This window comes from Cygnus atratus, chromosome Z (genome assembly GCF_013377495.2).
Source record: "Cygnus atratus isolate AKBS03 ecotype Queensland, Australia chromosome Z, CAtr_DNAZoo_HiC_assembly, whole genome shotgun sequence".
NCBI lineage: Eukaryota > Metazoa > Chordata > Aves > Anseriformes > Anatidae > Cygnus > Cygnus atratus.
The window spans coordinates 22,660,099-22,684,266 of NC_066396.1; the positions used below are offsets into that span (position 1 = coordinate 22,660,099).

A 24,168-nucleotide genomic window follows, 5' to 3' on the forward strand; every position below is an offset into this window, starting at 1 on the left:
AAAGATTCATAGGCAGTTTCTTTCAAATAGCAGCACTCTGCTGTTATTATTTTAAAAATATGTGAAGTTATTAAATTGTGGTTCTGACAAAACTATTTCAGGGTGAAGGAACTAACCTTTTATGGACAAGTAAATTATTTTAGACTTACCTATATCCAGAATCTTTCAATTTTAATATATTAGATAAATTTATGACCAGCTAACTAAATTAAGGAGATGAGCTCATACAAAAAAAAATTGAAACCATACCTTACACATTTAATAAAATGCATACCAAACAACATAAAAGGTATTAAAAAAACCACACAGTATAATCTGTTATTCTAGTTGTACCAACAGACTAAAACAGTAAAGCCATCAACGCAAAAAATGTAAATAACTTTATTTATAATCTGTTTTCAAGTTAAGTTGACACAAATTGAAGGAGATGTGACCATGTGGTAGTAAGAGGTAGGAGAGATACAGAAATGGTAGCCAAGTTGCATTTTGCCAGTATGACTATCTGTAGCTTCAAACGGTATTATGATGATTTTTTCAGAACTTGCAGATTTAATTCTGTCTCAGGACAAATGAGTCTACTTTATACTCATTACAAAACCAAAACTGCAACTGAAACAAGTTCTACGCTGAGTATTTCATTAGATGTTTCTCTGATCAGGCATACTTAGAATATATTTCCATGCAAGCAAGTTACAGGAATTTACAACTGGAATGCAAAACACTTTCTTTTCTAACCATTATCACACTTAAATACTGATGGAACAGTAATGATACAAAACCAGTTAGGTGATAAATGCATATTTGTTCAGTTAAAATGATGAACTGTAACTGACCTTAAATTAAAGTAGTATTTACTGAGATTGGGATTTACCACTTGATCAAGCAGAATGAAAAATTTTAGTGCAAAACAAAAGTGCAGTTATCACACAGGAAAAGATTCCTTCCTCACCCTGTGATTGAGACGTATTGCATGACTTTGTGAAACAATTTAACCTATTCAAGGCAAAATAGATTTTAGCATAAATGATCCCTCTGTTCCTGGCTTCAATGGAAAAGCACACCATGACAGCTCCTGTTATTGGTTACGCCGTCTTTCTTTTTACTGAGGCTATAAAGCCCTTTTTGTTAATATACAAGAAACAAAGAATGTTTACAAGTTAAGTATTATGCTAATTGTAGCGCATTCCAAAAGGGTCAGCTAATGCCATCATTGTAATGAATGTTCTGGTTACATATGATCTGTACTGACTTAAAACCTAAACATGACAGTATTTTAGTATGCAAAATTACATTGAAATCATCTTTAAGTTCAAACAACTAACCAATGCTTCAATTCCATTTTACCTTAGGGATTGTTATCCCATAAATACAGTAAGCTATAGGGCTGCACATGTGAACAATTACAAAGAAAAAAGTATGTTTACGGAATACAGTACAACTTCTACAGCAGATTTTACGTCTTATAATACAATTATCATTGTAGTTCTTATGGAGTTCTCAAGAGGTTCTTGACACTCTTGCTGTTTTGAATTAGAAAGAAAACTGACTACATGAAGCTTGCTGTCAAAGCAAGCATAAACTGAGTGTGAGAGATCTTGATGTGCTGTCCAGTCCATTCTGGATTAACTGGTTTCCCCTCATCAAAGCTAGTAGGACCCATGTTAGTTGAGAATATGAAAGAAAAATAAGAGGAACCAGAAAGATTAATGCAAAGAGATAGGTGCTAGGAGCAATGCTTCTCTCCTGACACAACACACTACTTCAAGTAATGTCTGTAGAGTAGCTTTAACCTACTTTGCACCTCCACTGACCCTTCTTGTAAATGGTATCCTGGCCTCTTAACTGTGACTAAACTGAAATCACAGTTAAGTTAGATTCAAAATCTGAACTACCTCTGATAAAAGATCATGTTAAGAATAAATTTCTTTGTCATCAGATGTTATAAGTTTTTATTTGGAAATGTATTTAATGTGAAGCTTAAAGATCTCTACAGCCTCAGAAAAGCAGCTACAGCAACACATGGAAATTAAAAAAAGAAAGCATCTCAATGCTGTATGTAGGCAAGCCCTGGTGAAACTATGAATGTCTTGAAGTTGCTGTTTTAAGCTTTACATCTTTATTCAAAAGATGATACGAGTTTCCTGGGTTTTGTGTATTCACCAGTTCTGTTCATTTTCCGTTGGAGTCAGCTGCATTTTTTCCTCTCTTAATAGCTGAAGGCTCATACAATAGATGCACAACTAGCATTTGAAGTCCTAGACTTAGTCCCCATCTTTTATTTGCCACTACCTGAGGTGTTTTGGTTTTTTTTTTGACCACACAATATGTATTATATCCAATTCAAAGTATAGGAGTTCCTGTGTACTTCTCCATTTGGGAGTCTCTGTTTTACTCGTCCACATACTGTCTCCAATCTGACTGGCCAGCAGAGGTCACTTTGTCTTAGGAATCAAAGCAGGCTCCTCAAATCAATTTTGATATGCAAAGAAAATTGTGAGTGTTGAGAACTCCCCTGGAGACAAAAATATGTACCTTGTAGCAGAAAGGAATGTGAACACCAGGCAGAATTAAAAAGAAAAGGTAATATAATAAAAATACAGAAAAACAGTGGTTTCTTTCAGAATAAGATGTGCTAAGTAAAAAAAAGATGAAATAGAAACATCAAAGACGGCAAAAATCTTTAGCTTGACCACACACCCATTGCTTAAAGGAGATACATACAATGAAACTGAAAAAAATCCTTCGTTGTTCAGGCCAGTGATTCATCACACATGAATAGAAAGAGAATCCTGCTAAAGCAGCTATTTTGGGATAAGTTTTCAATACTAGTTATACAGTCATTGAATCAGTGTTAGCTTATTATAGTTATGACTGTTAAGCTTATGTTAAATCCTGCATACATACAGAATGTAATACAGTTTGACATCCCTACGAAAATAGTGCCACACTGCTAGCCTCCAGGGCGACTATGATGATTTGAGAATGTACATGGTAGTAGAGGTACCTGAAACTTCTTAATGCTATTTCCTTTCCCTAGCCAAGTAGCATTTTGGTATCTGTGGTATCTACTCAGGATTTCCATCCTTTCCATCTACAATTTATGGTACTCCTTCATTCGCAATCGTTTCCCTCCCTTCTGCCAAATGAAGTTGAAGAGTACCAATGACGGCCCCTCCACAGATATAAGCAGATTTCAGACATGCGATTTAAGTACGCTATATACTCCAACACTGATTTATGCTCATTATAGAAGGGCACATCAGATGTACATCAGAAGGGCTGATGCATCTATTGTTTCAATAGCGTATCTGACAGGGAGTTACAGCTGTAACAATTTTCACCATCAGAATAACATGCCTTTTGCACTAGGATTTTAGAATTAAGTTGTTACACAAAGTCAGCCCACTCCAAAACTCCTTGACACTGGACACCTCTGGAGATCAATCTAATGCACATACTGAAAATGACTTGTACATAGGGATTTTAACAGACCACTGAATGTATTTAGTGTATTAATTTTCAGAGGATTAAGTATACATAAATGATATGTTCCAAGTTATGTGCAATAGATCTGTTTAACAGATTTATTATTGTTTGCAAACACACACAAAGAATTTTCTGTCTTCTATTCAAGCAGAAGAGTTAACAATGGTGCTTTTGCCACTAACTATGGTATGCATTTTGAGGTTATATACCATTCCAATTCACATGCCTTCTTTTAAGTCAGGAATGCTCCTCAGTGCTGCCGCTGAAAGATCGGCTCCGGACGTGATTTCTCAGTTGCTCTATAAGCTCTGGATTCTGCTGCTGGATCTGTTGTGCAAACTGCTGCCCCCTGTGTTGAACAGTTGTAAATAAAATCACCAAGTGAAAAAAATTGACAGGCAGCTTTTGTAACAAAGTAAGACATCCAAATGTAACTGAAAGCTGCACTATATGACAGTTGAGACTAAAGACACCTTGATTAAGACTATACAGCAAGTTAGTTGTAGTATTATGACTATCTACTTAAAGTCTCTCCAAACAGGATCTTAATCATCAGGTCTTAATTCTTTCAGACTACTGCATCTACTTGGTAACATGAAAAGTATTACCTTACTCGCTAAACCCAAAATTTGGCAACAAATCTATTCCAATGATTTGCTCCCTTCTCTTTGAGAGAATGCACTCCAGTAGTTAAAGGCAACTACTCTTCTAGTTGAAGTGCAACTTCCTGTATTTCTAGAAAAACTAACATGATGAGGGTGGCAACTCGTATTTATGAGCCATAGGTCATTAATAGAAAGCATGCATACAGTTACACTGAAGTACACCTGAAGTGTGCTGACTCTTCCAGATGCATCATTGTTATCTTGTATTAAAAGATTTGGGTCCTGGCTTTTGTAAAACTCACTCCTATTATATTTAGCTCCCTGAAGCCCTTTCAGTCTAAATGGAGGGATGCCAGAGCACTGTCAGTCAAGAGAAAACTTTAGAACTTCTTGCAACCTGCACTGAGTAGACTCATAGAATACAATTTGAAAGCAAATGTATAAGCAACTAAAGGTTTCCAGTAGCACTTTTAATAGGTGGCATTTGAAAAATGAACAGTGCATGAGAACTAAAAAGTGAAACTGAGCACACGGTCACTCCAATTGATGGAAATGTACAATGCAAACAAACAAGATGGAAAGTCTTTAAGATCTGTTTTAATAATAATCAGGCATACAATGAGTAAAGGCCACAGTTTAACTGGTCTGACACTATCCCTCTTAAATAGATGATGCACAATAATGTTTCTACAAATGTAACAGTAAACTGTGTGATTCGTAATACTTACGCATGGATCAGGCTGGACAAATCCGACAGGCCACCAACACCTGCAGCAGGGCCACCGATGGCATTTGACATCATCCCCGACATCCTGGAACAGTTAGCACAGTGTTGGCATTGGGGTATGCAGGAACCTTTACAGTAAGCAATAAACTGTAGTTCTTTGTTGAATTGCTGGGAGGAACTAAGCTGTAAGAAGAAGAAACTGCAGTAGTTCTATTTACAGTAAGCAAAAACAAGATTAAGTTTTCAGGAATTCAGTACCATCTACCTTTTCTCTTTTAATTCGAAGCCCTGAAGATATTTGTTTTAATGGTACTTCATTTTAATACTTACAGTTGTTGAACTTGGGGATTCTGCATTAAGCTTGCTGCCTAGAATAGATAATATATAGCTGAAATTATAACACATTAACTACTTAGGTATCACTGAAGGAATTCTACAATTTATTACAAAATCAAGGTAAGTTTATGTCCACAAAGCTGAATGGTCCCAAACAAAAATAATCATTGCAGGGAAAGGTGTTTTTTTTTTTTTTTAATACGTTAAACAACAAATTTTCACTGGACATGAAAAATACGACAACAAGACAAACATAAAACCCTGTACTCTAAAGCTAAAAAAAGACTAACATAAGACTTCTAGGTACTAAGGTTTTCAGTAGGGCTTTTTAGACAAAGGTCTGTGTTTTGTTGATTGCCAACTGGATAAATCAGTTTTCCAACTATTATTACTAGTAAGAATAAGCTGTTGAGACTACAGAGACAAACCAGATTGTGGACTTACTTTGTATTATGGTTTTGCCGTAACGTGTATCTTCTTTGATAACTTGTCTATCTTCTTACTTTGTAGTAAGCATGAGGTTATTCATATTTCTCATTCATAAGGTACCTCAAAAATTCTGTTGTGTTTACTGTAGTGTAAGAGTGTATAGGGATAGACACGACTGAATAAGCCAGGTGATGGTTTAAAGTTAGCAGTGTAATTCCTACAGAAATTAGTGGCTGTAGAAATCAACAAGCATGAAGCTGTATCTGCTCATTCACTATCTTATTAAATGTAATACAAAAACCAGACATGCATAATATCAGTTGGCCAATATATCTCCATACAACTTCTCGAAAGTCATCTGTTTTCTCTAGTCAACATTTGGATAAAAAAAATGCCAAATAAAGATCAATTCTGAGGGAAGTACAGGATTTTTTCTCTCTCCCATCAGTAACAGTTTGATCTGGCTCAAAAGGAGGCCAGAAATAGCTTTCTCGAGATCAGTAAGTCACTTTTTTTTCCTTAAGAGAACAACAACAAAACAACAACCACCACCAGCAAAAAAGCCACCCCCACCTCCCATCACAACCACCACAGGAAAAGTTTGTTAATTAATTCCTGGCTGAATGCCCTGTGTTCTATTCATTTGATCTGGCATCTTCTGGAAATGATACAAACAATCATTTCGTCATAGCTCCACATTGGAGTACATCTTCGACTCTAAACAGATGCAGACTGTCTGAGTAAGTCATGTGGCCAGTGAAGCTGTACACAGAGTTCCAGTGTTATTTCATCACTAATGCCATTGGAGAATTCACTTGCTTCTTCCTTTGCTTACCATCTCCATACCACAGTATCAGCTGCATTGATCTGTTTTCCATGCGGGAGCACTGGTTGAAATGTCCTACCCTAGAGAAGCTACCAGAAGGGTAGTAAAGTTTTAACTGGAATCTCAAAGAAAATAAATATTTTTTGCATTTTTTTTCCTTCAAGTTCCATTCTTTGAAGTTAATTCATACAAACTGGGTCAGACAACCATGCATGGAGAAAACTATTGAGGGACAAAATCACAATTTGCCAGCACATTAGAAGTAAAGGAAAGCATTATGAGTTACTTACATTCACTATTTTTGCATTTCTTGAAGTATTAAACACTTAACGATGTCAGGGAGAATTTGAAAAGGTAAGAACAAAAAGGTATTCTGGGTAGTTCTCCCCAGGAAGTTACTTCAGCATTTGGTAGACTGCATCTGAAACAACAGCTATTCATTTAAGAAGCTGTTACAGCTTCTTAACAGCTATTCATTTATTATCTTTGTATTCACTGTTAATTATTATGTGGCGAATAGAAAAGATATTTCCACAATACTGTTGACAAGTGTTTTGCTGTTCATTCCATCTGTAAAAACAGCATAGCTATCTACACATATCATTGTTCATAAGTAGGACAGAATCAGTTCGAAATCAGACAGGCATCAGAGGAGATTTATCCTCCACTTCTCGGTTTGAGTGTAAAATGCCTTTGAAAAAATTAAATTCAGCATAGTGCAACTATTGTCCATTATAATAAACATTAAAATCCCTTGTGTTATTGAACAAGAGTTGTTCTTAAGAATTCAGTCTTAAAAGCAACATAAAGCTTGAAATATACTCACCATACTAATGAAGGCAGGATTATTTATCAAGCTTGCCATGTCAAAACTCAGTCCAGTTCCAGTCTAAAAACAAGTAAAAACTGAAGGTAAGTTTACCTCCAAAGTCCCAGTTAAAACAATTGTTAATAAATAGATGCAGAGCTAACTTACAGGACTGGACATGTCTCTTAGTTTCTGTTCTGCTATTTTCAAATTTGACTTGTAAGAGTCATTTTCTGGATCAAGATCCAGTGCTTTTTGGTAACTGGTAATTGCTTCTTCAAACTTATTCACTGAGGTCAGAGCCAACCTAATGTGAAATAAAGAAATCCTGGGTAGAACATACATGACTATCAAAAGATAATGGTAGATTTTTCTGCTCCAAGTAAAACAGTATCTCACAACTAACTCTTCTCTTAAGCACTAAGTTAAAAGAAGTTTTGCTGTTGTGCCACTGCTGCTTAGAGTAAGCCTTTAGTGTAGTAGAACAGATGATCCCTCAGGAACTCATTCTGCATCCGTATGTATGCAAGTTGCATTAAAAAACTCTTTGCCATTATCAAGTGATTTAGTCTCTGTTTTAGAGCACAAGCTGGATCCAACATGAGCTCAGAAATTCCTCTAAATGTTTCTTCCATTTCTTTTGATCCAATACATTATTCAGAAGGGTATATTCAGAAGGTAAGTAGGATGAAGATACTCTTTACGTAAGTTGTGCAGTTTCAAGAAACCAAACAGTAGGACCACAAGTTTCAGTCTAACAGCTTTTTGCACTGGATCAGTTGCAAGGTTCTCTTGGACCTTCTGCTTCACCGCTTGACAAATGGGTTACACAGGATAGTAGCAATATCTGTAAGAAACCCACGTGTCAGAGAAGCCTACTTAATCGTTTGAAAAAGATTCTTCTCCAGCAGCTCAGGAGAGCACAGCATGGATTATCTACTACTTTTGAAACAATGTTTGTTTTCAAATTTGATTAGTTCCTACATTTAAAGCATTATCTTTCTTTGAGCTATGCCAGAAGTCCATCTGGTTGCAGTTTCAGTTCTGCCTTCTGCTATATATTCAATTTATGCTGATCTCAAAGCTAACCCAATTTTTTCCACATTTTGTGAAAGATCTGTGTAACCTACATTCAACTTCTATTTAGTACTCCAGTTTCCCTTTAGTATGTGCTGAGATAGATATACAGACTGTGTTGATAATAAGCCTGTGCTAATACCCACTAACAGACCTTAGTCCTTCATGTAAGGCAAGAGAGCTCAGTGTTAGACACATCAGTCACAGTCATTACTCTCAGTGATAACAAACTCAGTAACAGTACGAAAATCCAGGGTTTTCCAGTAAAATTTCTGGAGGAACCCATGCAATATTAATGTTTTCTCCCTTAGCACAGTTGCTCTGCAGCGTTCTCCCTTTTGGCCCATTAATTTGCCGAAATAGTTTCTGACTAGAGGAGAAATGCCATCAGGTATTTCTGTGATGCAATTGTGTTTATTTATGGGGAAAGCGTGTTAAATTCCGCTTCTTGGAACACACAACTCAGAAGAGCAGGCAAGTTTCTCTGCTCGCAATTTCAGACCCACCTCCTACCCAGAAGAGTGCTCTCTCAGAGTCATGCTGGAAGCAGGTCTTTAACTGTCTACACTGCTCCCATCTCTGCATATTTCTGTGGCACTTCTGTTCCCTTCTGCAACACATACAGAGATTCCATGAAGTCCTCAGAAAAGCTGATGTGCCTCTCTAATGCAGTCAGAAATCCTAGCTTTCTCATAAGGATTTTTTTTTTGAGATGGTTTCTGCACTTTTTTCCCGTTATTACTAAACAAGCACTGTTTCCTCATTCAGCCTGTGCCAAATAGATTATTCTTTCAAGCTGCTGAGTTAAGCAACAACCTGTAGCTAAGAATACATCCTGTGTTAAAGCAGTCAGACAAAAAAGGAGAAGCTTGAGAATACCTGAGAATGATCCCACTTACACTGTTTATCAAAGTGTACACTGCTCTTACACCCAAAATTCTAAAATAACCTCCCATTTCCAATTAAATCAACCTGTGGTTTCCCTCTACTTCACTGAAATCTGGGGATCTTGGGTTCTGCTATATATAGAAACAATCTAAAGAGAGTTATATAGGACAAAAATTCAAAAGTCCTTAAAATTTCAAAGTGAATTAGCTATGCAGTAGATGATCTTATAGGCTACATTTGTAGTATTAAAATAAACTCTGTCTGGGGAGGTTTTCAAATGACAGAATTCCATCATCTTTGATCTTAAATAAATGCCCCCTGGCACGGTCTTGTCCCTGGCCAACTAGCCCAAACAATTTTAGGGCATGGTTCAGAAGTTAACACAGGCCAAGGCAATTTAGCAATAGGCAGTTTGGATGTGGTCACTCCATACTGCAAACAAGATTTTAATAATATAGACACAGGCTATTTTGTGCCAGCTGACCCCAAAGAACAATCCTAAGCATTTTTTTAATTTAGTAGTATAGATAAAACCACAAAAGCCAAAAGCCTGAAGCAGCATTCAGCCTACGCCTTCATAATATGCTTGATTATTGACAATGCAAAGCTACACATCTCAGAAGAGTGTCCCGTGACTCAAGTAGACATCTCATTTAGGAGAACATTCTTGACATTTTTAGATAGCACTTCATCAGACCCTCTGCCTAGAAGGACAAATCTGCTAACCACTCAGACAGGACTGAGGGAAAAATGCTAACGGGACATAGCTTAGTCTTGCCCAAATATCTGCTTCTTGACAGTTACTGAACAGAAAAATCAAGCCTCAAGTGCTAGCACTGAAGGCCCAGTACTTTTAAGGATTCTGTTTTCTAACAGAAATCCTTTTTTAAGGATTCTGTTTTCTAAGCATCAACAGATTCACTTTTCCAACAGCATAATTTTTATAACTCATGATTAGGTAGGAGATTAAAAAGAAAAACACAGCATGACTTCCTAAATTTACAATGTTGATAAACTGAAATTAAAAAAAAAAAGGGCTAACAGAAAAAGTCTGATATGAAAATGTTGAAATCAACCACCGATATAAAACTTAAAGCTGACAGCATGATAGGGTCATCTTTAGAAAATTGCTACACTTTCAGGACAAGAATGTCAGTTAAGCAAAACAACATAGCTCCATTTATTTCAGAAAATGTATGGTGATTTACATGTGGGCCTTCAGCATTTACTCAGATTTCTATTGGCTTACCCCATTCTCCCATATGCTTTGCTGTACTTCGGGTCTATTGCTATGGCTCTCTCACAGTCCTTTATTGCTTCACTGTATTTGTTGAGTTTACTTTGAGCAGCAGCCCTAGGAGGAAACGTGGAGGGGAAAAGAGAGAGTTTAGTCAAAATACAGTAACAGCAAGAACAAAAAAGCTTAAGTATTTGCATGTCAGTTACTGACTTTAGACATGTTTTGTCTTACTGACTTATTATTTATTAGTTAGGCAGTGCCTCAACTTTCCTCACTCAAGCAGGACAAGCAAATGTTCTGAATTAGGTCCGTGCTTAGGTGCATTGCTAGACGGCTTTGGAGAACAAAGACTCACCTTTCAGGACACAAAGGAGAAATTATTCTAAAACTGTTTCATACCTAGTATATGACTATGCACAAAACACATCACAAAACCTATTGCATGAAGTGAAACTCTGAATTACTAGCTGACATTAAATCATTATTTAAACAGAAGTATTCTACACAATTGCACTTTTCCAATATGGACTATACTTTTATTGCATTTTGAAGGAATACAGTGATTTTTCAATGCTCTTTTTTTTGTTTTGTTTTGTTTTCCTTAAAGCAGTTATGTCTGTGATTCAGAAAGCACAGAATTGCCTTTCAGTATGAACCATCCCATTTGCTCTCTGAAACTGACTTCAGGATAATGATCACAAGGAAAATAACAGCTTCACACCAATTCTGAACTGAAGCAATATTTCTTTTACATGCATAACTGTACCTCAGCAAAACTCATGCTTGCAAATAAATTGGGACGACACTTCTTAATCTCTGAATTACTAAATTAAAATTGTATCTCCACACAAGAGAAATACCGAATGCTGTGGTTATTTATACAATAAGGTTAAAGACTTGCCCCAAACTAAAAAGGCAATTGTAATAACTAATACTCAAAATTTTCCCAGTTTGAAAAGTCTCAAAATACTCTAATTAGTTCTTCTTTGACTAAAAAGCTATAGAAGAAATGATAATATTTCCATTGCATGAAGCACTATTTTTTTTTTAAATTAGGAATACTAGATGCTACAATCATCACTGTATTCAATCCCTTCTCCTGTGATAACCTCAAATTGGATGTTTTCTCTGACTTTGATTAAAATCTTTTCTGAATGGACTACTTATAGCTTTTAAATTTTTAGGCTATGTAACAGTTGTCTAGCTCTGTAGATGCCAGTAACGTTTGTGGATAAGAACTGGGGACAATGCTTAGTCTCTCATGTGTTTGAACAGAAAGTGTTCTTTCCATATTTAAAAAAATTGTGTGGCCAGTTACCATTTCAACGGTATCTAACCTCTTCTCTTTACCCCACTGCTGTAAGCAAAAAGCAATGCTGTTAAAGGTGGTAATTCTTGATGGATTCCAAGCTAGCTCAAATAAAGATAAGGCCTATCTTTATTCAGATACTGTATCCCTCTGAGAACTCCAAAGAACTGCCTGTCTTCTTTTAAGTAACTTTATACAATACTGGGCACACTGACATCAAGATTCATTTTGGTGCTCACAAATGTAGTCTGTGATGATGTAGCACAGAAAAGAGTGAAGTATTTTCACTCTTTTGACAAGTATAGATTTGGTTCCAAAGCTTGTTCTACTGAGGAATCTTTCAGTTATTTGGGGAGGCGTTTGAATCAGGTTTTATATTAACATCTGATACCTAAAATCACTTACGCAACCATTCTTAAAGATGTAAAACAGTATCAGTACGCTGTGCATTCCCTTTCTCTTTATGCCTGCCATGAAACACTGAGTCATATACTTGCATTTATCACAAACTAAACTCTGCAGTAATGGAAGCACAGCCCCCAAAAAGGAAAAATCCATAGAGTACACTTCCACAAGGCCAGGTTGACTGCACTCAATAAGTCCTTCTGGTAACAGATGCACTGAAGAGTGAAGAGCAAAGGAGCTCTAGAGGCATGGCAGTTTCAGCAGGGCTCATAGATTACACTGCTTTTGTTCTTATGTTGGTCCTCAGGGCAGTATACTAAAAGTGCATGCTGCTGCTAGGGTAACATGCCCTTCCAGAATTCATCTGGTCCAATGTCAATAATACACTGAAGAAATAATTATACAATGAAACTACAACACAGTCTTCTTATTTTTCCAACAGGTCATGCATAAAAATGCTGAGTACTTATACGATCTTTGAAATCCCCAAAATGCTATAACACGTTAACACTAGTTTTTCCAAGTGAAGTCAATACTATAGGTGACAGAGATAGCAGCTGAATCACTAGACCATCGAAAGAAAAAAAAAAAGGTTCTTACTACTCTCAACAGACTGGGAACCACAGCCTACATATGATTTAATATAGATGTCCTAGCTTACAAAAATCTTACATCGTGTTACAAATAATTTTAAGGCCTGTATTACACCTACTGATATAGATACAACGAATTACCTCACGTTTGCTTTAGATGTGTTACAAATTTAATACATTAATATGTTAATTTGTTAACCTCCGCCTCACACTTAACTCGCGTTAAATAGCCTCACACTATTTTGATCTACCTCATATTTTATTTTTAAAATAATGTTTATTAAGTTTGGGAATAAAAAGTGTGTATTATTCTGCTTTTACCTGTTGCAGTAATAGACTGCATTGTTTGGATCCAGTTCAATAGCCCTAGTGTAACAATCCACTGCTGCAACAAAGTTTTCTTCTTTCATATGATTGTTACCTGAAATAAATTATAAGAAGCTCTTAAGTAGTTAAAAGACACATCATTATGTATGAAAAAAAGTAGAGAAACTATATTATTCTAAATAAGGCAGTTCTGATGGCACTTTTGCAAGATACGTTCTTTTAAATACAACTGGCATGGAATAAAGCAAATAGAACTATCTATTATGTCTGTAAAATTCATTATGCACATTGTAGTCCACCACATACGCCTTCCTGTTCTCTTTTTTCTTTTTTTTTCCCTATTCCACACTTTCCAGATAGTTTCTGCTGTTCAGTGAAGATCCCTTTGTTGAGAAGTATAACTGTAATTGCAGTTCCACTCTAATACAAATTCATCAGTTTTAACTAACTTTTCAAGCCTCGTAGTCCAATAGGCTACATGTTAATTCCCTTCTGGTCTCACATCTACCAAAAATCTCCCTATAACTACTCATTTAATATGGGAGATAAAAGCAAAAACCAAGCACACAAGCCCCACTTGTGTGATGTTGTCACATAGTTCATTTATTAAGATAATGAAAAGCATATATAGCACAGGCAATCTAAAGTGATTCAGAGGTGAAATTTCTTACCATCAAAGCTCTGATCTTCTACTCAATAATAAAGTTTCATACCTGATATTTTTAAGTCTACTACAGTGAAAAGGCAGAATAAAGTAACTTCTCTATGCAAAGAAAATTTTGGAGTAAGTTCTTTCAAAATGAAAGATACCTTCCATATTTCTTCCACCCTGACACAAGGAGTTCGTGGTGGTTTCTTTCTTTGTTTCTCTACTTCTTTGTTACAAGAAAAGTCCTAGTTCAAAGTGCCTGAGTCTAAGGTTGTCCCAGGTGCCACTGCTATAGATCCTTGGCTTGCTAGATCCTGCAGAAGTCTTGGTTTCTCAGCAATGTCAAGATGATGTCAGGAAACAACAGACTTTCACTGATTTCCTTGTATTTTGGTATAATATTTCAACCCTCTCCGAGAGTAAGCAAGAGAAGGGACAGGTCAACAGGTTGCTACAGCTGTAACTTACTACAGTTATAACTGCACAAGCAAATGCTAGAATATTTCAGTCAGAAAGATTGTGGAGCAAGCAGTTCTAGGTGACAATACTAACTGAAAACAATTATATTTGCATTTATTTGTGACTGCAGAACACTTATTAAACAAAATCAGATTTATGTAACCAAGTATCATCAATATATTACAAAATCACCTCTTCTAACAGTGATACACTAGACTGTATCCTACTACTGACTACTGACTAAATCCTACTGGCAGTTTAGCATCACGAGGTAGCTGCATTCAACAAGACTGTAGCAGTTAACGTTTTTCTGAAACAAAACTGTTATTGATGATCATCAAAGCTGGAATTTCTGATACTGCTCTGAAACAAAAGTGACCTGAGATACAAGGCTATGTTGGAGCTAGTTTCAATGGGCACCAATATTGCTCTCTCTGCAGCTCAAAATTGGCTAAAGGAAAACAGAAGAACAGATAGACCTATTTCTGCTCAGATTAGGCAATCCCAGACAAAAGAAAAAGCAACAGTAATAGCTTATTTTAACGCTGGACAAAAAAATATTAAGAAAAAAAACAAATGGTTATACTTTTGAGTGCATGTCCTTTTACAATGGAAGTATTACCTACTCTTATAATTTATACTGTGGTAATACCAAGCAGCTCTGTTTAGGATTAAGCCACAAACCTGCATATAATCTGTACTCTGCATTGCTTACATTAAGCAAAATGTCAAGTGATATACATGGGCAGGGAAGTAAATTCAAGTATTTGCTAGTCTGGAGGGTACATCACTCAGGTTTCATAACAACCAAGAAAGAAAACTGAGCAATCTGTTTTCGTTTCACCCTTCATTAGCCCATTTCTAGAGGGCAAGTTTGAGGGTGGAGGAGGTACAGGCTGATGGCTGAAAAGGTGTGTGAAGTTATTCCATAAGTAAGGACATACAGACAGAAACCACAAAATGATAGAATTATAGTATTGTAGAAGATAAGGCTCAAATGGATTTCAACAAGTTGATGTAATTTATTTCACTAAGATCAGGCAAACAATACTCAAAACTGACAGGCCTGATACCAGTGATAGATAAACTTATGTGAAAATGAAAAGGACTAATATGAGAGAGCAGCATTTAAAAATAGGATATGTTTTAAATTTATTATGGGAGTTAACCAAAAGCATTTCGAGCAGTCCCAAATTGCTTATTAGTTCTTTTGACGGCCAACACTTTCAAGTGCCCTTTGTCAAAGTTCAGACCCTTTATTTTTTTTCAGTAGAAACATGAATTGCTTTAGTATCACCACACTAAGACTAACACACAGCACACATTCATTTTGTTTTCTTAGTCCATTTCACAAACACATCTGAAGACTGCCAGATGAGAAGATGGAAGACATTAATTTAGACCATGGATTGCTGTAATATCCACACCTAGAAAGGACTGGATATCCCTACAGTCCCATAACCACAGCAAGCGCTGCAGGTATTTTCTTAGACCCTGAATGGCCCAAGTTACTTAGTCCCCTTACAAAATAACAATCACCAGTGGAAAAAATGTGATGAGTTGTGTTGCCCAGTCCAGCTGCTTTACTATCACTATCCATGATAACCAGAAAAGTCTTATTCAGAGCACACGACGCTTATTTCTATGTTAATTTACAAACCTTCATCCTTCAGTTGGTCCGCCTTTTCAATATCCTCTGGTAAAGAATCTGAGAGAGGCAGCATGTCATTCTGTATGTAAACAAAACAATACTTTTTCATTAAAATACAAACCCTAATTATAGGTTGGACAACATTCCATCAACAAGATCTCCTGTTTTGCAGAGTATAAAACCTAAAACATCACTAAAACACTTAGAGAAAGATAGCTTGCTTTCTAGTACCAAAGAAACCTTACGGCTCATCACACATTTTAAGGAAGCCAAGAAGAAGACAGTTGATAAGTCTCTACAATCCCTGGTGGTTTCTGTGCTTCCTGTACTAGAAACTCAGAGATAACACATATTACTAGCATGGATTTTAAAATTTAGCATTTTAAGGTTAGCACTTAGGGGTATGTTTTTAAAACTGAACAACTAAATTATTTCCAGAAGGGAATGAGAAGCATCATAAAACAGTTGATGAGCTTAATCAATTAACTGAGGGATAAAATCCTTTAAGTGAGAACTAGACAATCCACCGTTCAGTAACATCCTACATTGAATTGTCCTTGTCTACTTCAAATTAATTCCTCCCACTGCCTTAAAGATTCTTGTTCTGCCAGCTTTTATGGAAATTTCAATCTTTTCCCATCTTCCTTAAGTTTTCACATTTTTTGACCTACATAGCACTTCAAGGTTCTGTATACAATACAAAATTTTATCATATACTGGCAGAGTAAGTCTAGAATTTAAATTAAATTCTTACCTTGTGGAAAGAATTTCTGAACATCTCTATCAAATGCTGTGGAGGTGCAAGATGAGTATCTTCTGGGTTAATCTTGAAAACAGTCTCCAGACACTGAATTGCAACTTACAAGAGAAAAAAAAAAAATCAGGTCACCAGTTTCACAACAGAAGTTTAATTTCATTAATTTATTTATAAAGCTGTGATTCATTTCCTTATTCAGCTAGTAAGAGCAGCAATTTGAAAGACATCGTAAAATAAAGAGGCTACCCAATCCACAGAGAACTGACTATAAGCTATACAAAATCTTATATAGTTATAACATTATTCTTAAAACAATTTATAATTTTAATTTCAATTCTCTCAATCATTTGATTTTTTTTAATATAAAAATAAAAGTATTTAACAAAAGTATGACAACTCAAAATACAAGTATGCATCACATGACCCACGCCAAAACACAGCCAAGCTGCCTAAAGTTTGTATGACACAACAGAAGAAAATGGGTTATCTTTAATTACAGAATAAATGTGGGATACTTGTTAATTTTATCTTTTCTGAAGTAAAATATATTCAGTTGAAGACACTGTCTATTAATAAAATGCTTCATTAATCACTAGTCTTTATCCTGTAAGACAATATATCTACAGTATCCTTTCACACATTCTGTTGTATAAGGATTAAATGGCTCTCCCAATCCTGCAATAATCTACATACACTCACATGAAGCAATTCTAAAAAAAAGTAACCAAGTACCAGAATGAAGTTTTAAATGTCATCACGTTTCCAGACAAAATAAGATGAATGGCAATTAGTAATATATAGTTTTGTAAGTCTGATAGTTATACTATCTCAAATTGTATCAATACTTTCCCTATCATCTTGAGAATGCAGTAGAATGCATCCATTGAGGTATATCATCTAGATGTTTTAGACTGAAAACTGAGGAGGAACAAAGAATCTTCATAAAGCGTAGTTTGAGCACAAAAAAGGATTTTTTATGTCTTATTTTATAGATACCACATTTTTAACCTGAACTAGAGATAACTGAGGACAGCTGAATTCAAACTAAGTATCAGTAAAAACTGAATCTTAGAATCTAAAATGAATTTCACTCCAATGTTAATGTAATAAATGTAACTCCAATAAGAATTCAAATTATAAGGAACCCCAACACTGATCTCAAATTAAAATTACTGAAAGTTAACAACAGTAAGGCCAGTTTGAGGAGCCTGTTTTCTACACCATAGCTGAGCAAAACAGACAAAAGTAAACTTGTAAAATAAGTAGTTAAACTTTGAACAAGTATTTTTTTTAAACTCTCATAACATACAATAGAAATTATTCAGAAAATGTTTAGTACCACAAAATTAAAGTTGATAATATGTAACAGTAGTTGAATTGGTTAAATGTTGTAGTTGAATGGTTAAATACACATACAACTTGCTCCTATAACCTATAAGTGTTAAAAATACATCAGTTTGCCCCATTCTAAATTACTCAGTAGAAGTGGTGAAGGATTTCAGTTAAACTCCTTTACCTCCTGCTATGTAGAAAAACTTATAGTAAAGTGAGCACTGATTATGCCAAATTCTGAATGGTATATTAACAGAACTCCTTGTCAGGTCTATCATAAAATCAGTGGAACTGCATGTCTAGTTTTTCTTTACATGACCTAATAGGAAGCTAATGCCCAAAATATACCTACCCTTTTTCCCTCAAACTTATTTTCACCTGAAGACATTCCCTTTCCTGAATGCCTCACTTCATTTGTAGTTTTATGTGAATTCAAAGTACAATCTTTACCTTTCTAAGGCATTGTCTATAACAATAACCCTTTATCTGACAGGAGATTTTTTGCAAAGTGCAGTAGTGCAAATCACGCTTAAGCAAAAGAATCCAGAATATATTTTCATTATCAGGAAGTATTTCCATTAAATAAATAACCAGTTGTTACAGCGAAGTCTTTAGTTCTCCTAACTGAAAAATGGAACTTATAATCCTTATAATATCTCAAAAGTACAACTAAAATAAGAGGTCTTATGGGATGAATCCATAGGTTAGAATAACAGCCACATCTTAACATGTAAGCCAATGATAGAAACCTGTGTAAAAATACATTGCCAAAGCTGAAACTTTTCCAAATCAGATGATATATTAAGTTATGAAAAGATCAATAACTACCTTGTTTTAACACACTCAAGTAAAAACCTGGCCCAGTAAAGTCAAAGGGGTGAAGATACGTTTTTGTCAGAAATGTATCTCACTGTGCTGTTACTTAAGTAAGGCACTGTTAGCTGCCACAGGCTCAAAGTCATCAGAAAGTTGTGTAGGACTTACAGCACCATGTGAGCTATTCGCCGATGAGGCCAAAGTTATCTGTTCTCCCTGTTACCTCCACCATCACATACACTTTCAGAGACCTAGGCAGTTGCCACAGCTTGTACAGATCACCTTGCAAACCAGTGCAGATCCCTACCTCCCCACTGAACAGCTCAGAGAACATCTGGGGCTCACACAAACACCTACTATGTGACAACAGGAGCATGTGGACTGTGCTGGAGCCCAGCTCAGCATCCCCAGTGCCACACAGCTCCAGGATCTTTTGCTGTCCATGCACAAGCTGTGAACAACATCAAGGCATAACAGCAGACTTGCAAGCTGTTGATTGCTGAATCATGAATATTAATTGGGCTGCTGAGGTATCCTGGCTTTGGCTGGAATAGAGTTAATTTTCTTCAGAGAAGCTCACACCTGCTGTGTTTTGGATTTTTGATGAAAAACAGCGAGTTAACAACGCTGTTTTAGCTGTCACAGAGCAGTACTTGCACAGAGCCCAGGACATTTCAGCTCCTCGTGCTGCCCTGCCAGCAAGGAACTGGGAGGGGACACAGCCAGGACAGCTGGCCCAGGCAGGCAAAAGGGATGTCCCATACCATATGGGGTCATGCTCAGCAATAACAGCTGGGGTAAAGAAGGAGGAAGGGGAGAACATTTGGAGTGATGCCATTTGTCTTCCCAATAAACCATTATGCATGACAAGACCTGCTTTCCTGGATGTGGCTGAACACCTGCCTGCTGATGGGAAGTAGTGAATGGATTTCCTGTTTTGCTTTACTCATGTGCGTAGCTTTTGTTTTACCTAGTAAGCTGTCTGCATCTCAACCCCTGAGTTCTCACACTTCTACCTTTCTGATTCTCTCCCCCATCCCACCTGGGGAGAGTGAGCTATGCGGTGCTCAGCTGCCTGCCAGGGCTAAATCATGACATAAGGCCCCTTTAGTGCTCAGTGTCAGCTTGCTGCATCTTACACATAACTGTCCCCCAACTCTAGTGTTACACGCATACCTCACCTTAAGGGGTATGTTCCACAGTTTTGAGAACTCTGCCTTTGAGGACTCACTGCAGTACAATCATCTCTGAAGTCAGAAAAAAAAATAAATCACAGCCTTGCGCACTTTGTAGAGAGTTTCTGCTTTAGTCCCACAGAAACAGGTGCTACAGACAGGAAAAACTTATAGATACTGCCAATAGGAAAGGGAAGCAACTGCTATTTAAATACCCTGTCTCAAGTATAACTTGGAAGAAGTCAAGTTGCCAATTCATACAATAGGGTTGAGCATTAGAACAGAGATCTGTGTCACTTCTCTGGATCCTGGATTGCAGAAGAGTATATTTCTCCAGTCTACCTTACGATTACTCTGATTTCTCAAATTAAGTCATTTTTACTCATTATGTAAGCACAAAATTCCTAGAGGAAAATTACAGTATCATTGACATCATTTTGTAATATAAACATGCAGAATGCAGGAGTTTGAATACATGCTAGACTTATATTTCGATAAGGTCTCAATTTTATTTGTAATGTTCTATCTTTTTGTTGTTTTGTGGGGAATGGGAACTACTTAAATTACTTCTTGGTGTAGATACTTATCATACTGTGTTTTATCTTTTCACGAAGATACATAAGGTACCAACGAAAAACAACAGTCAAATTCTTTCATCCCTTATGTCTTCACCTGACATTAGCCAATTCAATGGGTAAGACTCAGACTATTGCCATTCCATAAGCAATAAAGATATTTTGCACAACTAAAATGACTCATTTATTCAGAATGCTTGCCCCGATCCTCTAACACATAGCATATGGTACCAAACTTCTGGCAGGGTACAGCTCTAAAATTAGGATTTCGTATCTGTATTAAAATGCTAAGTTCCATATCAGCATTTAAGCACAAGTGAGGTTTTATAATATTTTTGTTCAGAAAATAGAATCTTAAAATTTTTAATTCCTTCAAATAAACATTGGCTAAGGCTGCTCTGCAACAGGTAATCAGGTAAACCTTCACAGGCATAACCCAATGTTTATCAGCATTATTATAAAAACAAAAGGAAAAATTGTTGTCTCCCCTTATATGAAATACTTTCATGATATTAAATCATTGCTTTCTTTCATCAGCTGAACAGAAATTTATTATCGGAGTACCATCATACCCTGATACTGGTTAAATTCATAGATGACTATCATTTTTCAAGTGTACAAACCCAATCTGTGGAATATCCTTTGAATAGCATGCTACAAATGTCCATTTCTTGCTTCCATTGGTAAATAATTAACTACCCTGTAAAAGCAACAGACAGCAGAAGGAAGAACATTCCAGGTTTCCCTTTTAAAGCTTATGCCTCTCAGACTCAACTCCTTAAATTTCAGGAAACTCAATAATCGACTCCCTGGATGTTGTTTATTGCCCTGGTAGTTCTAGCATTCCTCTTTATACCTCCAGTTCTTCCTCCCATTGAGTCATACAGCCAAAGACTACTTAGAACAGTGCACAGGTCTTTTAAATAGATGCTATGAAAAGCTTATTGCAGAATTAAGAATCTTTTTGTTCTTCTCTTGCTTAATTCCACATTGTGATAATGCCTCCCATGGAGTGTCCAGGAATTAGAGAAAAGGAATGAGAACAACATGAAGGAGGAAGACACTTCAAACGTTAGTGAATGTCTCACTTTCTCTGTTGGTTGGCAGAAGAATACACACAAAAGTCCATCTTCCTGTGGCCATGTCTTCTGTTGCTAGATGGTATATACTAAACTGAAAATATTCGCTACCATGTGCTCTTTGGAATTGCTATTTATGTGGAAAAGCAATGCAAAGCATTTATTTTATTTTCCCCATTCCTAGGTTCTTTTAGATTTCCCTCATAAACTACCCAGAATTTTTCTAAGTATGAAACAGGAGTTCTTCCCATATGCCAAAACCAATATATGGTTATTCACATCACACACACAAAATACAGGAGGAAATTAAACATAAAAGTAAAATGAAAATGAATCAGTTGGCAAAAAGTTGCAGGATACATACACAAATCATTCCCATGGCTTGCATTATGGCTTTGTCTAACTTGATGTGGTTCAAAGTATTAACTATCTGTCACTTAAAATTCAGATAATTTCACAACTTAAGAGCATTTTTTAAATTAGAGATGTTTTAAAATTAGTTATCTCAGAAATACTAAGATCATAATTTATTCTCATATAATATGTTGTGGCAGTTTCAGTTAAGTCACCTCAGTTACTTTCTATACACTGTAGAAATATATTTGGCAATATACACCAAATAATTTAACATATGTATGCATAGTACCTACCCATGTACTACTATCTTCATCACTTACCTTCCAGGCTTTCTTGTTCATCTGGAGTGAAAGTATCTATCTGACTCTGCTCTCTCAAGAAATGGATGACAGCATAAACCAAGCGCTTCACTGATGACATTTTGAAATTGTTGAATTTCTCCTATGTCTTAAGAAGAATAGGATCTCCTATTTCTGGAAAAAAAAAAGGAAGAAAAGCTTTACAATATGACAGGATGTATGTTTTGAGCCCAGTCGTGAATTCCTAAAGCATTCCAGCTTCCCACCAACCTCAGTAAGAAACGCACCCAAAACACGAAAAATCATCCTTCATGAGAAAGCCGAATAAAGCAGTGCCTTGAAACAAGCCATTGAATTGTAAGCGTTACAGGGGAATCCTGCAATCCTCTAGTCTATGAGCAAAAGAGGACAGATTTCCTCAGGCTCGTTCCTGCAGGAGAGGTCACCGAGGATCATTCAGCAACTTATTTTTCTGAAGGATGCAGTTTGGCTTTTATTCCTAAGACATACGCACTTCGAAGCGGGAACACACACGTAACTCGTAATCAATTAACAATCCACGCTGACAGAAAGATGCAATGACGTAAGGAGGCATGCTTCCATACGCGCCCTTCTGTTTTCCGACACGGTGCTGCAGAAAGGTTCGCCTTCGCTGGGCTGTAGCGCCGTGACCTCGGTGCACACTCGCGATCCGTGACACGGGTGGCTCCGTCCCACTGGCGGAGTTACGTAACTTTGGGGAAAACCTCGTCTCCTCCAACTTTCCGAGTTATTTTTCCACAAACCCTCCGGCTCCAGGCTGGCACCACCTCCCCCTGATCTGAGTGGGGAGGGAGGCTACGGGGGAGCCTCAAACGCAGGCTGGCCACAACCGGGCCGAGACCACTGGGGATTATCTCCCACCTCCCCACTCACACTCAGACTCACACTCAGATTCACACTCACGGTCACACTCACGGTCACTCACGCCCCTTCCCTGCCACGGCAGCGACGGCTGAAGGCGGCTCCCGCCGAGGAAGGGCTAAGCCAACACCAGCCCCCCCACACCCCCGGATCCCCCGGGTCTCCCCGCATCCCCCCGGGCCCCTCTGGACCCCACGGACACCCCCAGACCCCCCGGGCCGAGCCCCCCTCCGCGACCCCCCCGCACCCCGCCTCTGCCCTCCGTACCCCTCGGCCCCTCCGGGCGCCGCCTCGGGCCCGGCCCCACGGCAGAGGGTCTCGGGGGAGGAGGCGCGGCCCGCCCGCACGGCGGGGGGGGGGGGGGGGGGAGCATGGCGCTTACCGAGCCGAGCCGAGCCGAGCCGAGCCGGGTTAAGCTGAACCGGGCCCGCCGCTGTCAGCGCCGCCGCTGGGCGGGGAGGGGAAAGGCGGCGGCGGAAGCGGATGCTTGGGGCTGCTGTGGCGGTGCCTACGGCCGGCGGTGACAGCAGTGACTGCGGGAGCGCAGCTGGCCTTTCCTCCTCCTCCTTCTCCTCCTTCTTCTTCTCCTCCTTCTTCTTCTTCCTCCTCCTCCTCCTCCTCCTCCTCCTGCGGCCCCGCCCCCCATGCTGGCCCTGCGCGCGGCTCGCAGGTAGGCGCGGTGGCACCGGGGCTGGGGAGGGGGGGGGAGGGGGGGGCTCGTGGGTCACCGCCTCAAGATGGGGGGCGTCCAGCCGTGCCCTGTCCCCTCGGGGGAGGATCTGGGGACCGACATGAGGCTCCCCCGGGCATCGTGGGCAGCAGGGTCCTGCGGGGAACGCGGGGCGAGAGGGCTGCGGCAGGGAGCCGGGCGAGCTCCCGTGGGCTTCGGGGGCACGGCAGTTCCCGTCCCACCTCACTGCCTTTGTTCGGGGGGAACCAGGGCAAACAGGACTCGTAATCCTCCCTTCCCCTACGGTTGTGAATCAGTTGATCGACTCTCTGCTGTCAGATTAAGTGCACAAAGACTTTATTTCCCCAACGCACATTTGCATCCTTTTTT

At 38.1% G+C, this 24,168-nt stretch overlaps 2 protein-coding genes across 5 annotated transcripts in view; one reads left to right on the forward strand and one right to left on the reverse strand.

Moving 5' to 3' along the window:
* Window positions 1-359: 359 nt before the first annotated feature.
* Window positions 360-23,695, reverse strand: SGTB (small glutamine rich tetratricopeptide repeat co-chaperone beta). 3 transcript variants are annotated; one of them, XM_035553728.2, is made up of 11 exons: window positions 23,491-23,695; window positions 22,227-22,379; window positions 16,570-16,673; window positions 15,825-15,894; window positions 13,051-13,150; window positions 10,432-10,536; window positions 7,386-7,524; window positions 7,236-7,298; window positions 5,149-5,186; window positions 4,820-4,903; window positions 360-3,835 (listed from the first exon to the last, which is right to left on the reverse strand). In XM_035553728.2, exons 2-11 carry the CDS (start codon window positions 22,324-22,326, stop codon window positions 3,724-3,726), a joined length of 915 nt encoding a protein of 304 aa, XP_035409621.1. In that variant the 5' UTR covers window positions 22,327-22,379; window positions 23,491-23,695; the 3' UTR covers window positions 360-3,723. The 3 variants fall into 3 exon arrangements, with proteins under 3 accessions (XP_035409621.1, XP_035409622.1, XP_035409623.1); XM_035553729.2 differs by lacking the exon at window positions 23,491-23,695 and adding an exon at window positions 22,493-23,318; XM_035553730.2 differs by lacking the exon at window positions 23,491-23,695 and adding an exon at window positions 22,720-23,134.
* The window catches only part of NLN (neurolysin), a 41,342-nt gene continuing 40,807 nt past the window's right edge, over window positions 23,634-24,168 (forward strand). For both annotated transcript variants that reach the window (XM_035553726.2, XM_035553725.2), the window contains exon 1: window positions 23,634-23,778. In XM_035553726.2, coding sequence (XP_035409619.1) covers window positions 23,753-23,778 — 26 coding nt within the window. In that variant the 5' untranslated portion in view covers window positions 23,634-23,752. The remainder of the gene's footprint in view (window positions 23,779-24,168) is intronic.

Bases quoted from the DNA above. Each gene is read 5' to 3' on its own strand.
- SGTB (XM_035553728.2), bottom strand. From the start codon at position 22,326: ATGTCATCAGTGAAGCGCTTGGTTTATGCTGTCATCCATTTCTTGAGA. The intron at 13,151-15,824 runs GTTTGTAAATTA...AATTTATTTCAG, and splicing joins GGACCAACTGAAGGATGAAG to GTAACAATCATATGAAAGAA. The intron at 7,299-7,385 runs GTAAGTTAGCTC...ACTTGTTTTTAG, and splicing joins TAAGAGACATGTCCAGTCCT to ACTGGAACTGGACTGAGTTT.